This window comes from Telmatherina bonti (genome assembly GCF_933228915.1).
Source record: "Telmatherina bonti genome assembly, chromosome: 11".
NCBI lineage: Eukaryota > Metazoa > Chordata > Actinopteri > Atheriniformes > Telmatherinidae > Telmatherina > Telmatherina bonti.
The window spans coordinates 36600560-36621138 of NC_136629.1; the positions used below are offsets into that span (position 1 = coordinate 36600560).

Below are 20579 nucleotides of genomic sequence, written 5' to 3' on the forward strand. Positions count from 1 at the left end.
GAAGCAGAAACTCTGCACCTGCCTAACAACCAATCATCTCTCTGAATCATCTCACCCAAACTTGTCCATTCATCATTCATTCATTCATTATCCTAACCGCTTTCTGATTAAGGGTAGCGAGACTTGTGTCCAGTTGAGCAAAAAACCAATGTTTTCAGGACTTTTAATAATCAGCCGCTAAATTTTAAATGATCCACAGGTCATTAGTATTCAGAGGAAGAATATGACAACTTAATTTCACTTTTAAATGCAACATATTCACACTCATTTACAGTCCAAGGAGGTAAGGTGAAATATCACCTTCAAAATTAGATCTGAGAGGTGATGAAAAGCGTCATGAAATGGAAAAAAAAAAAAAAAAAAAAAAAAAAAATCAAAGTTTACTTTTAAAAGTTGAAGTTTTGTTTGCTTAAAAAGTTTGATTTATTAACAGGTTTTAAAATAAATGGGGCAAAAAGTTAGCAAAAAATTTGTTAGCAAAATATGAAAAACAAGGTTTATTGCTCGTTTATAATGTTTTTAAAATGACAAATCAGCTGGTCTGATAAAAAGCCTGTTATATGTATATTCTAATAACCAATGAAAACAACCAAACTGTGCCATTTTAACCTCAATACGTTTAAAAACCAGAAATTAATTTTCCAAATGAAACATTTTCCAGATTGGAAATGATCCTTTTCAGTATGCTGTAATCCAGATGAAGCCGTGGTAATAAGGTCTGCAGTGTTTCATGAGCAGCAGGCTGAATGTGGAGGATAAAAAAGTTCCCTCAATCATGCATTATTCACAATTTAGCACCCTGCTAATTATTTTTTAACGCGTTGCTTTACACTTGTCTCATGTGCAAAAGAAGAAAAGCCAAACGTGTTGACACTGCAGTGACCACATTTTAAAACAATGAGAGGAAGTCGGCAAGCTGCAGCGACTGTTGGCAGCTTGCAGGTGGTGAAACGACAACGATGATGATGATGATGATGATGATGATGGCAGAACAGCGTGTCTTTACACAGCAGGGGCTTCGTCTTAGAACAGAGGTTCAACTAACCGAGTCTGAAAGGGAAACTTACTCTGCGTTGCAGCTGGTTCAGTCCAATCAGAGCATCTTTCTGCTACCATGAAACTGCTAACAAATAGCAGTCAGATCTTTCACCGCTTCGGAGAAAGACCTTTTTATTCAAGCGTTCGAGGAATAAAAATCGGAATTTAGTCAAAATGGGAACGCTGCTGCTGCAGCCTGGAAGAAAAAAGCTGGAATCCAATGATGAACTTTGATAAATCTGAAGCATGAAGGTTCCAACTCTACACAGCATACAGTCTTTATTCACTTTTAAACGCACACACGACTGCTTGGAAGGTTTGTCAAACTGAGCGAGGATTGCATGTCTTTTATTTCTTTTTCACGCTGGTTGATGTATTGTCATGATCTTGTGATGAACAGCAGCGACTTGGCCAGGACAGAAAATGTTCAGCCAGCAACGCCGAGCGGCTGCAGTCACCAGAAACATTAAAAAAAAAAAAAACTGGTCAGAAGTTTTAATATGATGCTTGAGGTAAAAGCAATTTTATGTCCGCTATGAGAACACCATGGCAACTCTAATAACCTGCAGGCCAGCAGGTTCCTCCATCTCGGGGTTAATAACAGCAAGTCGCAGTCTATTTACCGCTATCTGAGTGGAATCCCATTTATATTGGATTTATCATCCTTTTTGTCCTTCCCAACACAGGTGGACCCTCACTGGCTGAAGTCTGGACAAAGTTAAGTGGACTGAAGTGTGGAGGACAGGACAAGAGGCATTAACAGGCAAGCAGATAGCAGACAGGAGATGGAGCTAAATGAAATCTGGTGGGGGTGGGGGGGGGTGAGGAAGGGGAATCACTGATCAGGCCATGGCATGTTGGGAATGCTGCATCTCTACTGTGAGCTTGAACAAACCTGGAAATAAAACGAAAAAAAAAAAAAATAATTATCATAATTACACTTCTTCTTAATAAATAATCAGAAATATTTTGTTCAGATTTGACTGAAAATTTTGGAGAATTTTTAACTTGATCACAAGAATGTGTGACTTTCAGTCCAGTTCATGTGTCTTTTTTCCTCCCTTTGCCTAAAAACAGGCTTTTTGAGCGCTACCTCTCCATGCAGACCATTTTGGACGAGGATTCAGTAAACAGTAGATGATCCAGAAAGATCCATCAGGTTCTGTCTCAAGTATCTGAAGGACATCAATGTCTGCTACTTCTCATCTGCTACAGGCAGCCTTTTTTGTTTGTTTGTTTGTTTTTGCATCTAAAATGATCTGTTCTTTGCAACAGACTTCTAGTAACAAAGTGCTTTGATAGGTTACTTGTTAGGTGTGGGAAAATCGATTCGAAAAATCGAAAATCTGAATTTTTTTGCTTCACAATTTTAAAATTGATTTTTTGTTAAAAAACATTTTTTTTCCAAACAAATAAAAATAATCCATAATAAAAATTTTGTCATTTTTATTGTTTTTATTGATCTTTTTACTTGTCTTCCGGGGCGTTATAGCAGCAGAATGGTGATCTGGCTACTGTGTCGTGTTTTTCTAATTGAAATCAAGAAAGATAACAAGCAAAAAAAACAAGTTTTATACATTTATTTTGTTTTTAATCTACAAAAATCAGCAATATCAAAGAATTGTGAGAATCGCAAATTAAATCGAATCGGCACCCAAAAAAATCAGAATCGAATTGAATCGGGACAAAAGCATATCGTCACAGCCCTATTATTTGTTAACTAGTTTGTTATGTGTGACAATAAACACAACAACTTACACAACAATGGTCCATCCCGTGAGTTTGATTACTTCTTTACTTACCGAATGGGTCATAGGTCAGGGATCAGTGACTGAACAAGTAAACACAATCTCCTGAAAATGGTGGGTTGTATGAAAAACGTCCAAAAGCTTGGAGAACTATACGCTGAAGAATATTTTGAAATATTATATAAGTTCTCATCACTTTTGAGAGCTTTTTAAAGTGAAGTTTGTGTTTTAAGACCCCTCCAGAGAATCCCGCTGAAGAGAAACGAGCAAAACAACATCAAGAGGGAAGAAAAGCTAGCAATGGCTCTACAAGTACCGGGCTAAATACTGTAATAGATTGTTACAGTATTTGTTGGGAAAACAAAGAAGATTAGAGTGTTTACCTTGTTTATTGAGCAGCAGAGCCAGATACTCTCTGTGGGAGGAGCTGACGTAGAGGAGCAGAGCGGGACTCTGGCTGGTTCTGAAGCTGAGCGAGATGTTTTCTGTTCTTAGTGTCGTGTCGGAAAAGGAGGCGGAAGGAAAGGTGCTGCCGCTGCTGTTCAGCTCATTCCCCATCTGCTCCGTCAAGCCGTAGCTGATGGATGTTCCTGGTTTAAAGCTGGCTGACACCTCTGCAGGAGGAAAGTATTTGAACAAAAAGCAGATTTTTAGGCAACAGACTTGACAACATCAGAAAACTTTCCAAATTAAACTTCTCAGTTTAGTACAAGAACCGTAAGGATGAAACGAGGTGTTAAACTTTTTGTTTTTACAAAAAAAATCCTGACTTCCACCCTGACTGTGTATTTATCAGCATGTATAATGATGCAACACTCACTGAGAGGTAAAATCATGCACATGTGGCTGCAGGTCTTCCTCATATTAAATTTCCATTTATCTGTATTTTATGCAGGGGCCCATAATGAAATCAACTTTTCCCAGACATGGCATGATTTACATCTCATTTACGCGGCGCATAAAGCATGTCTTTACACCGACTCCAAGCAGAAACCCACCTCACAAGGGGATCTTTACGAGTTATTCATATACCTATAAGCACAGTTCCTCTGATGCCTCCTAATTAATGAGCTGCTGCCTCAGAAAACCAGCCGACAGCTGATAAATACAGACTAAATGTGTAATTATAATGCAGGCAGGTGTGGGAGACATGGTTTCCGGTGCAGATATACCTGTGCAGCTGCAACAGGCTGCACATCTGGGATGGGTAATTACTGAATACACACGAGGCTGATGTGACACTCAACGCTCCTCTTATTATTAGAGTTACATAAAGTCAACAGGAAGTGTGTAATCTTAAAAACATGGTGTGTTAGGAGATGATCTGTCGGGATGCCGAAGGGTGTGTGTGTGTGTGTTGGGGTGTTCAGCAATCAGAATGCAGCTCTTGTTTTCCAGTTTAATATTACATGAAGTAATGAGGTGTTGCTGCAGTTTATTATGGGATTTAAAACATTTAAAAGCTCTTTATGCACACAACAAGACAAAATGTCAGCAAATGAGAGATTTTATCATAACAAGCCTGAGATGTGACCCCATATGTAGGAACACAAAGCTAAAGTATGAGACCGTACCGTTGTTGCAGAAGGCTCCGGTGTAAGCAGAGGAGCTGCAGTCGCAGGAGAAGCTCTTGCTTCTCTCCACGCAGCGGCCGTGGTTCCGGCACAGCGAGCTGTAGGTGCTGCAGTGACCTGGACACCCCGCCTGAACGCCAGGGGTGATCCTTGCTCGCTCCTCCAGGTCCAGGGTGATTCCGTTCAGCTGCAGGGAGCGGATGCAGCCCCGGAAGCCCCTCTGCCTGGAAGCGGTGCCTCCTGAAGACAACCACCCAAACACCTCCTGTTTATTTCTCTTTTTTTTATGGCTACTTACAGGAACACAACACATGGCAGCATAACATGGTTTTCTCTTTTCTAATGGCATTTATTCACTTTTAAATAATCTAATAATTATTACAAATTTCCACATTAAAGGAGATGTAATTAAAAAGTTTTTTGAAGGTTTTTGCATCAGGCTCCAGGAAAATAAATATTTTAAGCATTTTTTTGTCTCACTATTTCTATTTCAACCCAAAAGGCGGAAATCTTCTTGAAAACCACTGATGATTGGAAGAAAAAAAAAAGACTTTACATGTAATTACTTAAATTCTAGTCCATAAAATCCCACCAAAGTTATTTTATATGCAGGCTCTGGCTCCATTCAGCTTCTATGTGAATGTTATGAAAACCAAACATTAAAGTTTTATATGAGTTCAGAGGGGTTTGAAATGTTTGTACTTTAGATCATAACTCATTTATATTTATCCTCAAACTGTAGCCACACGTGATGCTCTGAAATACATCTGAAATACATGCATAAATTCATGTATTCCAGGAACGATCAGAATGAAAATAAGCATCTTGATTGACATCTAACTTTCTTATATTCTGCACCTCCAGCTGAAACTGTCACCAGGTTCATACTGGATGCTGATTAAAGAACTGTAAGTCTCTTCTGTTTTTTCTCTTTCTTTAAACTTTCTGATTGACAGAAACTGAGATTATTTTTTTCGCCTTGCTGGACAAGATTAAAACCCCAAAAGTCATTGTTTTCCAACTACTGGCATTACAACCTCCAAATGTCCTCAGAGTTCAGCCTCTGTGGAGTTATAATTGTCTCAGACTGCAGAAACTGGCTAATTCGATGCTGTTATGATGAGATAAAGAGCTTTCCAAGACAGAGGGGTTGATGAGGTTCACATGAGGGCTTAGAGTTTCATCAGGAGCTGTCAGGAGAAGACTACCTTAAAAAATAGACTGAGTTCAAATGCTTCACCAAGGTTACAGCAAGGAAACTGACCACGACAAGCAAATCTTCTTCTGCCAATATGAAGGGATTTTCTTTAGATATGTGAAGGTTATGTCATAGTGCAGCTTAGAAATAAGGACTTTTATATCATAAACTTTTTCAAATCAGACAGTTGCACCTCAGATCGATAAGCAGAGACTGTGATGTGTTCTCTGCAGAGTCTGGACTTGGATGGAAAGCAGAGCTTCTTAGTGTGAGGCTTTGAGGAAGGGTTTAGTTTCTGTAACTATCAGCATCCCTTAGAAAGACCATAAAAGACAGATGTAGAACCATAAATCTCCCTGAAGCCAATAAAAATGCACCGCATGGGATCAGGGGCGTCTTTGTGATGCTGTGAGGAAAACGGATAAACCATGAGCGAAAGAGAGACGCTGAGAAGGAGGTGTGGACTAACACTAAAAGGGGAAATGCTCCTAAAAGACGTTCATTCTCTTTTTTTGTCTCTGTTGTCGCCATAATAAAGCAGCTTTTCCAGATTTTGTCACAGAAACACACAGCAAAGCTCTCACCTATAAACAGCTGGCTGTTGAGCTGCAGGTGGATGTGCCCGTCTGCAGGAGCCTCCTGCGTGGCAGCAGGGAGCTGGTCAAGGCGAAGCCACGCCTCCTTCACGTTGCGCTCAGCTTGAATGCGATGCCACCTGTTGTCATTCAGCGGGAAGTCAGACTTCACACTGACCACCAGCGGGCCGTTGCCCACATCAAAGGAGAAGAGGACCTCTGTGGATGCTGAGGGGACATTTAAACCAAAGCTGACTTATTCCTGAGGTACACACGGTTCACAACATTGCTTTAACCGTTCTCTGTATCTACACACACACACACACACACAAACACACACACACACACACACACAAACACACACACACACACAAACATGCAGAAGCATTAATGCAGTTCCTGTTTAATTTGCACAATTATTGCACGTTTGCAGCCTTTCCAATCTTTCTCTGCACGTTTGCAGGACACAACACTGATGTTTACAGTGTGAGTTACGTACCACATTCATTGATTGCAAACATTTGCCAGATTCTAATGATTAAAAATGCAAATAATAAAAAGCAAATGGTGAAAATCTCTAACAAATTGGTTTCTTTGTTCTTTTTCATCTGTTTGTTTCAGGTATTATGTAAAAAAAAAGGAACGTATGAACCAAGTCTTCAATGTGTTTGACACCTTTAAGGTACCAGAGGTGTGAGATTTTGGCAGACAGCAGTTCAGCCTGCTAGCAAGATGGAAAGATTCAGATTGATGAAGGAGCTACAACACAGAGTGGTGGAGGAACACGGTGGTCCTGTGTCGCATCAGTCTGACCCATTAGCCTGTAGCCCTGGTAGGGGGCCTGTTGCGACGGGGCGGGGGGCCACTGGCTGCAGGTTGATGCAGCTGCAGGAAAATACTGCTGCAAGTTGGGCTGCTGAGATTTGAGCTGCTGTCTGTCTCCAGATGAGGATCAGCAGGTACAGATTAAAGTCCGGAGGCAGTTTTACACCCAGCAGAAGTACAGATACGTCTCACTGCAGCTATTTTTTTTTTTTAAAAGCTCAGGAAAAATGAAAAAAAAGTCTGAAAGCAGTGAGTCTACATCTGATGATGCGTCCGTGGATGTGGTTTCTATGGTAACAAGGCGAGTCTACCTTTTTGTGCAATTAGAGTGAAAGGCTGTGAGTTGTTAAAAAATTTTCCGTGATGAAGAGGAGCTCTCATCTTACCTCTACATCACAAGCGAAACCTGGTTTTACCCTTTAGGGGCCGTTTTGAGTCATAAAAATCCAGAGTTTTTAAATAAATGAAAAAAATATAAATAGTAACAACAGAATAGTTTGTTTTCATCACAGATCAAATCATATTATGAGCCCTTTAAATGCTCGATACACAAACTTTACCTTTTAGAATGGAGAATTAAAGGACAAATACCAAATGCTGCACATATGGAATCAGGTATTGTTTATTTTGTTTTACCGTAAGCATTAAAATATTGGTCTAAAATGAACCTAATTTAGAGCAAACCATGTAAATCTGCCGTTTGAACTTTACAGTGAGGACATGAAGCGTCCAAGCTTGTGCAGCTCGAGCAAGAAGTTACTTTACAGGACCCAATAACTCGGGTTCCCTTGCAGCAGTTTATTGCTTCAGACAATCTAACTGTTCCCAGTTCTTCTTGCAAATGAGCAACAATAATAAAAGGAAGAAAAAAATAATTTGACAGCTCTCGTCACTCCATAGAGGGCATCCAGTCCAGATCTTATGCAGGCCTTCTTTTTCGTAGAGACAAACTTTAAGTCACCAGGGTTAGTTTCTTAACTAGCAGCTTCCTTTCCTTCCCGCTATGTCAAACAGGAAAAATGCCAAAATGCCTCTTATAAAGTGTTGGCAGAACAGATTCCTGCTCCTGGGACATTTTCATCTGGTGGCCAAGACTTCCAACATAGCATACTTTTATATCTAAATAAATCAAACAATGAAAACTGCAGCAGAGGATAGACAAAGCATGAATGTCACAAAACACAACAAACAACACCAGAACATTTCTTAGACTTCCCATGCCTAAGTAAGAGATTATTTTAGTAATTTATCACCTGGCTTGTATTTCTGAGTTAAAGTTTTTTGGTTTTATAAAAAGTCAGACACTTTTATAAACAAACGTTCGCCCTGCAGATATGGTTTTAATCATCCAGGGCAAAAGCTGCAGCTTCATGCTGCAAAGTCCCAGCAAAAGCTAAAACATGGGACAGCAGGGTCAAAAGCGGAGAAATTCCCAACTGCAGGCATTTCACGAGGGACCTCCTGCATACACAGTACAACATGGACATTTCTGTTTTATCTACTGTGTTATTTTCATCCAGACCAGCTGCTGTAATAAACCAGTTTGTAGATGACACAACGCTTCACCATCAGCTGCTTTCAGGACAGTTATGATCCAGTATGGGACCGGCCGTAAAGTTTCTCAGCATGACAAATTAAAACGGAGAGCTCCACACTCCGGTGGTTTAAAAGAAAATGAACTGCAGCGAGCTGAGACACCAGCGTTGCAGTGATTTCCCCAAGGAAGCAAAACAAACGGCAGTGAAAGCGGTAAAATGTGGTTTTCACATCAGTGCTGGACGGCGGCAGAGTTCCATGCAGGACCACAACCCCGGGAAGATGTCAGTCCTGCTGGAACCTGAACGATCAGGCTGGACTCTCATCATTAGACAGTTCACCCAGCGGCCATTACTCACAGTTCAGTTGGATCCGGATGAAGTCTCTGATGCCCAGGTTTTCCAGGAAGACACCAGAGGATGAGGTGGTTTTAAACAGGAAGGAGATGTCTGCATTCAGCTCTCCGTGGAACGTGGGGAAGTGGAGGTACAACGTTTCCTTGTCGAAGAACGCAGCATTCCAGATATTTTCTGGAACAAATGCACAATGACGTCTTACGAACGTAGAGATCACGGATGAGGACATGATCTGCGTCGTTTGTGCAACTTACTGTCTCCATGGCAACGGAGAGGTCCCACCTTGTAGGCGCTTTCTGACCCAGGCTTCCGGGCATCACCCAGCACCAGAGATCTGACAGGAAGAGACGCCTTCTGGGTCACCAGACCAGAGTCATTCGCCCTGTGAAGCAGGGAGAGGGTGCAAAGAAAAATATAAAAAATATCCTAAAAAAATCAAATATACTAAATATACTATAATAATATAATATAATATAATATAATATAATATAATATAATATAATATAATATAATATAATATAATATAATATAATATAATAATAAATATACTAAATATAATATACTAAAGTTAAAAAAAATATTACAATGTTGAATTTCCCTTTGGGGATTAATAAAGTATTTTTCATTTCATTCATTTTTCAAAGGAGGAAGAGGAAGGATGGAATGTCAGGAGAAAACCACCATGTTCCACCCTGGCAAGAGGTAAAAGAAAGAAAACACATCCCAGCACGATGATTAGCTGAAGGAGAGGAAAACAGTACCATGCTGCGCCGTCGGCGTCACAGTTGCAGTGGTGTTTGGGGTCCAGGCAGTTCTGCTGCTGACTGCAGGCACACCGCTGGCTGCCTGGTGGAGCACCACCCCAGTAAGTCTGCACCCGGCCAGAACCAGGACCTCCCACCCACCAGCTGAGCTGAGCGCCGTCTGAAACACACATTTCAGGCAACAGACCCAGATCAGATTCAACACTTTATTTCTGAACGTCACATGTTTGTGTTTGATGGTAAAATACTGAAATCTCTCCCTGCCAGTGTGAGACGTAGTCAGCAACAACGCTCAGAGATGCAGGACATGTTTCCCAGTCTTTTGTTTTAATTGTGGAGAGTCTGTGAAACTTTTAGACTCAGTTTTCTGTTCATGGCTGACAGGAGTGACCCAGTGTGACCCAGTATGACCCAGTCTGGTCTTCTGCTGCTGTAGCTCATCTACAGTCAGAGACATTAGTTCCTCTCGACCTCCAACCAGTGTGCTCGTTCTCCTCTGACATCAACAAGACATTCTGGTCCTGGCGACTGCTGCCGACTGGATATTTTCTCTCTTTTGGATCATTCCATAAACCCTAAAGATGTTTTTGTGTGAAAATCCCAATAAACCAGTAAAGGTCACCTAAATCTCCTCTCTTCCTCATTCTGATGCTCAGTTGGAACCTCAGAAAGTTGTCTTGACCATGTCTACATGCCGAAATGCATCGAGCTTCTGGACTGTGTGTAGCCAGTTGACTGAGGAGTGTGTAAGCTGGTTTAGACCAGTTTTATGGTCCAATAGGCAGGTATATCCTTATATGTGACACTATAAAAGATTACTTACACATAATGTTGTCAGTAGGTACATAATTAGTATAAATATACATTAAAATGATCATTAATGCATAACTTGCCGTCAAACAACAATTATAATATTGATAATCAAGTTTTTACAGATAAAAATCTATAATATATTAAAGTGTGCATCTTTAATTAACTTAGTGTTCTGTTTGTTTTTAATAGAGAAACCTCAATTTGGATTTAACATTAATGTACATTCACACTGTCAAACTGCACCTTCTGTGTTCAACAACAACCTAAACAGTCAAAGGGAGGGATTTTAAAAAGCAGCTAAACAAACAGCTTTTATCAGGCTTGTTCCAGAAGAAATGAGGCTTTGTAGCATCTGTACAAGCATCTGCAAAACATAGTCAAGATTATTGTCATTTAATGGCGAAGTCAGTAGTATAGTGTCAGTAATAAACAAAGCAACTGTAAACAACAATACCTCGAAGAAAACTGATAAAATGAGTCAAATTTGACTGAATAAGGAATAAATGAAGGGATCTTTAAGGTTTTATTTATTTGTTTTGTTATGATTATTGTGTAACTTGTGGTTTTATTCAGTAGAATCCAGAAAACGTCCCCACGACTTACCTGCAGCGTTGAAGAGGCGAGATTTCCTGCAGTGGTAAGCCAGTTCCTGTTCGCAGCGCTCCGACTGGCTGATGACCGCTTCTAGCTGCTCTTCTTCAGATGCATATTCAAAGTGAGCTGAATGTGGACGTCTTCCTGTTATTGGCGGGACTTTAGTCAGTTCTGTGTTGTTGTGTTGGATCACCACCCATGTCTTGTCTTCTGAGGAGGATATTAATGGATGTCAGACATGTAGAAACTGGACACCATAATGTTAGCGTGTGTTTCGATGTGTGTATCATCTACCTGTCATGTTACAGAATATAAGCTGTGGTTTGATAGGCCCACTACCATCCACATCAATGTAATAATACCCTGACGTGTTGCCTCTGTGTTTGTAAGCTTCACAGGACTGTTCATATATTGCTGAGGAGAGAAACATCATCATCGTTGTTATTGTCAAAGATGTTCAGAATGCCTTCGTTTCACATGGAATCACAACGGTACATTTCCACTAGCATCCCAACCCAGATCCAACAAGACTATCTATTAACTCCGCGTGTGTGTGAAGCTTTGGGTGCTTACAGCCATGGCAGGTGGCTCCAGCATATCCGGTCCCGGAGCAGTTGCAGTGGAAGGTGCTCCACGACTGACTGCAGCTGCCTCCATGTTCGCAGTGACTGGGCGAACACCTGAGAGAGAAACAACACACACATTTCTCGTCTTATCACTGTTTTGTAGAGGATGTAGATAGACAGATAGATAGATAAAAAGAAACAATCTCCGCCACCTTCTTTATGGAAGAAACAGAAGTTTAAAATCGATCCTAAATTTGACAGGAAGCCACTGATGAGAGAAGCAAACAGAAGTTCTTGTCTGGTCGTGTTTGATCAAAGCCAAGCAGCCACATTTTGCACAAGTTTTAGGCCAGCTGGGTCTGACCAGGTGGGCCCTGGAGAGGTACTATCCTGCAACTTTCAGATGCATCGCTTGTCATTCAGCTCTGCAGATGCCTGGTAACGAGTCATGTGATTCAGGTGGGCTGGAGAAGCACGTGTCAAGGACCAGATTTGGGCCATTCATCAACTTTTTCAGTATTTGTCAGGAATTCTTCCTCTTCAACTCATTGTTCACCAGTGAATTTTAGTTTGTCTGAGTCGGTATGGAGCAGAAAAAGAATTGGGACATCAGATATAAGAGGAAGGAGACAAACTGTGCAGAAAAGGAAAAATCCAGGCAGATAAGGTGAAGAGGAGGCAGGATTGACAGAGCACTCGAGAGGATGTTAGGATGAATGGAGCTGAGCAGCAAGTGGGAAAACATATTCAGAAAGAGAAATGAGGTCAGCAGATTGTGACTGCTGAGAGTGAAAGAGGAAACGGGGGAGAAACATGTATTTTTAATCCTTCAGTCGGAGGGAAATTCACCGTCCGCAGCAGGAGGCTCAGATGGCACCGCTTGGTTTTTAGCAACAATTTCTTTCCTTTGTTTGTTGAACCAAGTCGTCCTTTTTCTTTCATCCGCAACTTTAGGATTTTAAATAAAAGGATTTTAATGGTTGCCCTGCTTATCTCCATATCTAGTAAGCTTCCTCAGAAGGCTGCAGATAATTCAGCAAACGTACGATTAATCAAACACTGCTTATATCTGGAAAGGGCACCTGCATGTCGGAGGGGCGGGGAAATCAACTTTTGTTAAGTTGACATTTTACTGAAACAAAGATGGCTCTGCAGATATTATCTGTACTATCTATACCTGTGGGCTGTAATGATTTAGAAAAAGGTCTAATGTCATGTTCTCAGAGTGATGTGTTATAGCTCATAACAACACAGCATTAAATTCACATAGCGAGCTTGGCTTGACATTTTCCACAATGAGAAGAAGAGAAAAGAAACGTATCAGGGGTCAAGAGTTTCTCCAGTATCTGATATGAAAGCCCCCTCGTGGAGGGCTGTCTGGAGAGACAAAAAAAAAACACCTCATGTACACACAAGCAAGAATTCAGACAATAAACAACACAGGCAAGGTCTAGAGCAGGCAGTGAAAGATAGGAGAGTGTGTCTGTAACAGGGAGTGTGAGTGTGTGTGAGTGTGTGTGTTCAGTGGGTGAGTCTGTGAACTATCCCCCAGTTCATCTCTGCCACCTGATGTAAATGCGGCCTTGAGAGCTGAGTTGAGTTTAGTTTCACAGGCCTGAGAAGAGAGTGGGGGTGGGGGGGAGGTACTGAGCGCCAGACGGCATTGATAACCAGCAGATTTGATAACAAGCCTGCCCCAAGGCCGGTCAGGGAGCCAGATACAGATAACAGCTTTGTTTTGGGTCAAGCTGAGCGTCGTTTGGTTCAGCTTTGAGTCCTTAGTGGTCTCAGTCGGACTCCGAAACAGCCGAATTGGGGGGGGGTCAATTTCCACCAAACCGAGCATCAGCTCCACCATGATGTTTCCCACCCAGAGCTCCAGAACCGCAGCCAGCCTGCCAGTTTGGGCCAGACTGGCATCCAGTTTACGGTCCAGCTCCATCACCGCTTGAGTTCGAGTGCTGCTAGTTCCTCGGCATACTCCATCACAGATCTTCCAGAATTTGCCACACCAGGAAACCACACACACCAACCAGCAGAAACCCAGTTATCATAAACCCAGTTGTGTAGAAATCCTCCAGAGGAAGAAGCGACAGACACATGACCTTCATCACATATCCAGCCGCATGCACTCCGTCGGGACCTGCAGGAACCCTTTCGCCCGGTCTTTGGGAAAAAGAGACCAGCTGACCAGATCCATGATTTAAATATGGAAGGAAATGAAGAAAGAGGTTCAGACAGACAGACAATATAAAGAAGCAGCAGCTACAGTGGAAACGGTAGGGAGAGAAAAAGTGTCCGACCTCTCCGAGAGCACAAAAAAAAAGATTATTCTGTGTGAAAATATTAATTAATGAGCTGTAGAAGTGAGTGTGAAGCATTTATAATCATGTTCTGTTAATGATTTGTGAGCTGTTGTGACAAACGCGTTGGAACGGAGGTGGTTCCTCGTGGTATATAAGGAGGCTGGTTGATCCGAAGCTTGGACTGTGTAGATAGGTGGACTACTCCAAGCCTGCAAATGGGATTATTCTCCCGTTCCTCACACAATACAATTTCTGTTTGCAGTGACCAGAAGTTAAACAATAGTTCTTCCATGTATATGAACATGTCACACGTGGACTATACATGTTGCTCTGATTTTAAGTTATCTGGCAGCAAACTTTCCACTTTATCTCATTCACTGCTGCCATTTGTGACCCAGTTTTCAGGAAATCAGTCATAAACCAAGTCTGAACACATAATAATATAAGGAAAATAGTCTGAAATGGAAAAAAAAGCTGAAATAAAAAACTATTCATGGACAAATTAAGTGTAAAAACACATAATAGTTCATTTGATCAACTGACTGAGTTTAATGTTGCTGCTTAAATCTGAGCAGATGATGCTGATTGTCTGACCTGTCAATGATGCCACACATATCGATCTGCAGGTGGCGGTAATCTCCCGTCAGCCTTTGCTGCAACTCGATTAAGTCGACAGGCCGGTGGTTAACAGTTAGCAGACGCATGCAGCCTTGGAAAGCTCTGGAGGGATTGGTGCACTCCTGGCTGCTTCCTTCAGAAGGGCAACCTGTAGGAACACAGTCAGCTAATGAAATGCAGAGGAAACCGTGTTGTTCATGTTGCTGACGACTGGCTTAAACGTCGGATTGTAGCATGAGTAATTATTACAGAGCTTCAGCTTTAACCCCTCTGGACGTTCAATTTCCTTTAAGGAAAGAATCGCAATCGTGTTGGATTAATCCTCGACAGCAGGATGTTTAGAAATGTGTCAATCATTTCAACTTTATGAAAATTCTCTTTATACAGTCGCAAAATAGGCTACAAATCAGTTAATTTTATTCAGTCATTGAGGGGTGGAGCCATTGCCAGCTGTCGTGTGACAAGCATCAGGGCTCAGGGTTAGGATATACTTGCTGTTAGCAACATGTCTGTGTATGTATCATAGCTGCCATGCTCGCTTGTTTGGCACTTGGGCGACATGCATTGACAGGAGGTAAGGTGTCATATGTGTGTGCAGCATTACTGACTCGAACTCTGAGGACACTGATGAACAAGAGCATAAACAAGACATCAGAAGTAAACACAATGGTAGAAAGTTTTAAAGATCGCTGCGCTTTTGGACCTTTTGTTGCAACTACCAGCATCTTTATGAGGGTTGCACGTTGACTGCCTGAACAGCTGGCACCAGATTGGTGAACTGTTTACGGAACTGCCTGGAAGTACAATGCGACCGGCAGACTGGCCTTTTCACTACTTAAGAGTCCAAACACCGTGTACTGCCGTGTACTCTGGTATCATACGTTTCGGCTGCGTCATGCTTCAGCTGTTTGCAGCAAGATTATACACAGACATAGCCAAACGTTGCTGTGTACACTTGTGTACAGACCCTGACACAGACTAGCAACCATGCACCTAACTAAACTAGTAACCAATGAAAACAGCCATGTATGGTACCAGTTAAAGATTTGGGCACATTTTAACCGGTACTGTATGGAAGATGCATAGTTCACATGAAAAGGCCTGAATCATGCAAAGACTGACCCGCTTCCAAGGGAATTGGTCAGTTCTGCAAAGCTCAAGTCACTCCACATGTAAATATGAATTTAGGCTGAAATATGTCAGTAATCCTGCCTAAGAACTAAAACAACACAAAGTTTAGGATCAAACCATCATCAAAACATATGTTTCAATAATCCACCCTCACCACCAAAGAAAAGTTGATCTCCCAGAGTGATGAGAAAAGGAGGACTGGCTTGAGCAGAAGCTCCTTCAGCTCTGTCCACTGTGAGGGTGAGACGTCCTTGTCCTGAGATCAGGTCCACGGAGTGCCACTGGCCGTCATTCAGAGCCCAACCTGAGGCAGCCCACAAACATAGAGAGTCATCTCTCATGCCAGACTCAATAAATGAGGGTCACTTTTTACTTAAAGATGTAAATGCAACTTGCTGCTATTGATAATTGTGTTTTGTCTTTAATCAGCTTCTGTAACAGAATCTGTTTTAATCGAAACAATATCGTCCGAAACGTGACCGCCGCGGTTTCATCACCTGCAGCCAGACTGCAGCAGGCGAAGGCAAAAAGAATAAAGTTCCTCAAAGATGTGACTCTTAACCCCCAGTAAAAATCAGTTTGCTAACTAATTCCTGCAGGAAAAATCCCAGTGAATGAATTAATGGAAACAGGGAAAGAGAAACTGCTAAGTATTCAGTTGGGTATCCAAGATGGATGGATGATAACAGACAGATTTACAATCATAATCACTCCTCTGAAGGGTTAGCTGTTTCTTGCCTCTTGAAACTGCAGCTATGGGAGAAAATGTATCTTATTCATGTTCATAACATTTCTGTGTAAAGGCAGCCATTAGTGTTATACTATAAATTCTACTTGCCTTTGTTTTTTGTGCCGTTAAAGGGTCGAATAAAGTGTTTATTCCTACAGAAAATGCTTCCTTTTCTGTTGCTTCGGCTCTTTTTTCCTCATTTATTACAACAGTCTAACTCCAATGTGATGGCTAGTTTCTCAAGCTAGATTTTAACCCAGAATTTTACCTTTTTTCAAAAACATTGGCAACTGCACATGAGAAATTTCTAGAGACTTAACCCCTGACTTTATAAAGAATCATTCAGAGAAGTCTCTCTCTCTCTTGGCTGAGTCACGTGAAATTATGAACACAGTAAGACTTTAACACTCACAAACAGAACAAAATGGGGCTTGAAGATAGCAGCTGACTGGTAACACTGAGAATCATGCAGTGTAAACTTTAGTGACATCTCCATGTGTGTTTGTATATATATATATATATATATATATATATATATATATATATATATATATATATATATATATATATATCTGTAGGTTGTGTTTTTTTTTAGTTGTTTTTTTGGTTGTTGTTTTTTATAGTTTTTTTTCCCTCTCTCTTTCTCTCTTTCACTTTTCCTATGAGGTGTTTTCTCTTCTTTCTCTTTCAGTCTTTCGTCTGTCCTCTCCGGTCCAGCAGTACAAACTCTACTATTAAAACAATAACACAAAATAAATATAAAAATAAAATAAAAATTCAGAAAGTCAAGGGGATCATTATATCTATAAAGCTTCCCTTGGCAAAGAAAATTTGCTCAGCAGAACACAGCATCCAGACCATCATTCTGCTTGCCTAAATGCTGGACAAGACACACTCACAAAAAAAAGTGACACCTTTATGTTGAGAAATAAGCGGAAGAATAAGCTGAATTTTAGCATAACTTCATCCTGTAATAGTGTTGCCTTCCTTTTAGTCAGTACTGCTCCTTGAACTGTGGGAGGGGGGGCAGAGAAAGCACAGCAGAAGAAGGATCTTAAAGACACAGTGGCAAAGAGTTTCAGACAGAGAGAGATGCTGAAGCAACGTTATGCAACATGTTTCATGTAGACCTCCAAACAGACCCTAACCTCACACATGAGAACATGAGGTGGTAGAGCAGGTCATCCAATGACCAAAAGGTTGGCGGCCTGAATCCCACTCTCCCAGTCATCTGTCCTTTTGGCAAAACACTTCCCCCTCCTTCCTGCAGGGTCAGCATCGCTGGTGCACGAGTACGAATGTTTTGGTGGTGGTCAGAGACTACGGGCTGCCATGTTTCCATCAGTCTGTCCCAGGACAGCTGTGGCTACACATGTAGCTGAACATCACTGAGTATGAATGAGGAGTGGATAAATAATGGATTCAATGGAAAGTGCTCCGAGTGCCGTCAGCAGTACAGCACAATATAAATATAATTCAATAATATTAATCATTATTAAATGAGATGCATCTGGGATTGGATGGAATTGAAGCCTACACAGCATAAATGAGTTAATGGTCAGACAGACCTGCTTGTAGCTCTAGCGGTGCCCTGCCGGGCTTGCTGATTTGCAGGTGTAGTCTGGTTCTGCTCAGGTACAGCCAGACCCCCCCTTCTTTCTCTGGGAAATGAAAGGTCAGCAGCAGCCCCTCCTCGTTCCATGTCCGAAACTGAAGTCCCACTGACATGCTCATCAATGACGGATCTGCAGCTCCTGGCAACCTCAGGAAACTCCGAGCACTAGTGAACGTCATGGCGACAAACACAGGTTCAGCACACGAGAAGGTCACGTTGCCCTGGAGAGGAGAGCGGAGAAGAGGTGAAGAAGGGTGGAAGTATTACAGCAGAAGATGGGGACGACACGCTACCGCGTGAAAAGGAATTCATTTCCAAGCACCCTGCTGTGCAGAAATCTCATCAGTAAGTCTCCGTGAAAAGCAGGAGACCATTAACATAATGATGATGGTCAGGCTTAGTGTAAGCACCAGACCAGCCAGAAGCTTTCAGAGGTCACAGAGGGAGCCTTGGGGAGCAGAGGTGTTGCTAGATGGAGCATCAGATGGAAAGAATGGGTCAGATGTGCAGACTGCAGCTCTGAGGAGTCATTACTGCGGTACATGTACTGCTGGGGCAGCAACGATGATAGATTACATCCCAGGCTTCCCAACGGGAATACCAGGTTTCTATTTTCAGTTGATCATGCAGACACTCGATCAAATCTAAAAGCTCTTTGTGGGATAGTTAAAGCAATGTAGATTAAAGTCGATCAAAGAGCAGAGAGCTTGAGAGGCAACAGTGATGTGCATTAGTGTGACACAATCCAATCAGCATGCACGTACACAAGCAAACAGACACACAAACACTCACAGGTGGAGGTTTTGAAGCGTTTACAGTAAAAGTGACATAAATGAAAAGATTTAATGTAAAAGCAAAACATTTTGAATGGGTGGGATTTAACCACACATTCACAAGATTTTACTGTTTTCTTATCAGTTTAATTTTATTTAAGTCATCCTAAATGTGTAAATAAAACAGGTAAAGTACACAGTATCAAAGATGGGAAGCATAAAATCACAAAATTAAAAATACAGTGCATAAAGTTCCATCATGTCACGTAGCATAATGGAAGAAAAGCATCATTTGGTACGAACTTTGCTCTCATTACATTCTGTTACAACCATGACTGCCTGATTAGATTTAATTTTTCTTTCTCATTATTTGAAGATAAAAATGGTCAAATCTCGTAGGCAAAAAGGTCAGAAAAAGAAAAAAGGAAACAGAAAATTGATCTTACTAATGTTGCCATTTAGTAAAGATCTAATAAATAAATGTATGTTTTTTTTTTTTCATTTTTACAAACATCCAGGCCCCCAGAGATCTGAGTCTATACACATTTCTTAAAGTAAATATGCAATACCTTTAAACAAAAACCATTTTAAATCATGATCCAGTATTTCAAGAACTGCTTGTTAAGGCAGAACACATTATAAACAATTATCTATCTAACACTGATCTAAAGATAATGAAGAAATTTAAGTTTTAAAAAAAAAAATGTTGAGATAATCAGGTTAATAATTACTTTACTATGACATAAAAACATTTAATTAAGCTTCTCCTTTTTTGTTGGCATTAGTTATCATGTTAACATCAAGTCAAGTCCAATTTATTCATGAAGTAATTATTTTATTATATTTATGAGATATGAGGAAAGCTTTAAACAAGAAGAAGGTTTTAAGATTTGTCTTAAAAACAAAGTTTCAGTGTTATTTACCAATGTTGGTGTTCCTGCACCACACAGTCAGCTGAATACCCTGTTCAGGCCATGTTGCAGCGTATAATTTTGGATAATAGGAGAGAGGTTGCTAAATGTACCTGGGCTGTGTGTTCTGATGGTTGCCATGGTGACCTAACGTCCCAAAAAAGCAGTCAAATTTAATCTTGAACCAAAATCATTTAAAAAAAATGATAACTTTCTGCCTACAAAACTTTCTCACATCCGTCACACACACATCGTGACATTTCTTGCTGAATGACAGCGGGGGTTGCCATGGTAACACAATATCCTCTCAGAATGAACATTCAGCCAGATTTCGTCTCAAACCAAAGACATGTAAGAAAAGTAACTTCCCTCTTGCACACATGTGAACATTCCCCACACGCATCGTGACATTTCTTCTCGGTTAAATCGATGTAAACATTCAGGCAAGTTTTTGGTTTTTATTAAATTTCCTCATTTTTTTTTGTGTTGGAGGCAGTTAGGGTTAGGGTTAGGCTGGTATTCCTGCCATCTGGCAGCTCAACGCGTTGCTGTGAAGAAACACGTGGCGTAAAAACCAGACAAAACTATTCGCTTTGATTAAATGATTATTCATCTGTGACGGAAAAAGCAGAAGCTGCGACGAAGAATTAAACTCGGATTCGAGCATAACAAGGTTTTATATCAAAAGCATGTATTTCTTTATTTATTTACTTTTGGTTATGGAGACAGAAGACATGCTACTAGAGTTGTATTGTGTCACATGGGATTGAGGTGTGTGTGTGTGTTTGCTGTGTATGTGTGTGAAAATGATCATGTGTGTCTGTAAAACACTTTGTGCTGCTTCAGGTATGAAAGGGGCTAATTCGCGGGTCCAAGTACTTTAATCTGCTTATTCCACGGTCCCACAC

At 41.0% G+C, this 20579-nt stretch overlaps 1 protein-coding gene across 1 annotated transcript in view; it reads right to left on the bottom strand.

The window, feature by feature from the left end:
• Positions 1-20579, bottom strand: part of LOC306762400 (contactin-associated protein-like 4) — a gene marked incomplete at both ends in the record, with an annotated part of 74117 nt that overhangs the window by 17069 nt on the left and 36469 nt on the right. Inside the window, 12 exons of the mRNA XM_079248843.1 lie at positions 3170-3400; positions 4361-4600; positions 6143-6361; positions 8854-9024; positions 9105-9232; positions 9612-9774; positions 11031-11231; positions 11316-11435; positions 11595-11701; positions 14488-14659; positions 15797-15946; positions 17941-18208. Of these exons, the coding sequence (XP_079104969.1) occupies positions 3170-3400; positions 4361-4600; positions 6143-6361; positions 8854-9024; positions 9105-9232; positions 9612-9774; positions 11031-11231; positions 11316-11435; positions 11595-11701; positions 14488-14659; positions 15797-15946; positions 17941-18208 (2170 nt within the window). The remainder of the gene's footprint in view (positions 1-3169; positions 3401-4360; positions 4601-6142; positions 6362-8853; positions 9025-9104; positions 9233-9611; positions 9775-11030; positions 11232-11315; positions 11436-11594; positions 11702-14487; positions 14660-15796; positions 15947-17940; positions 18209-20579) is intronic.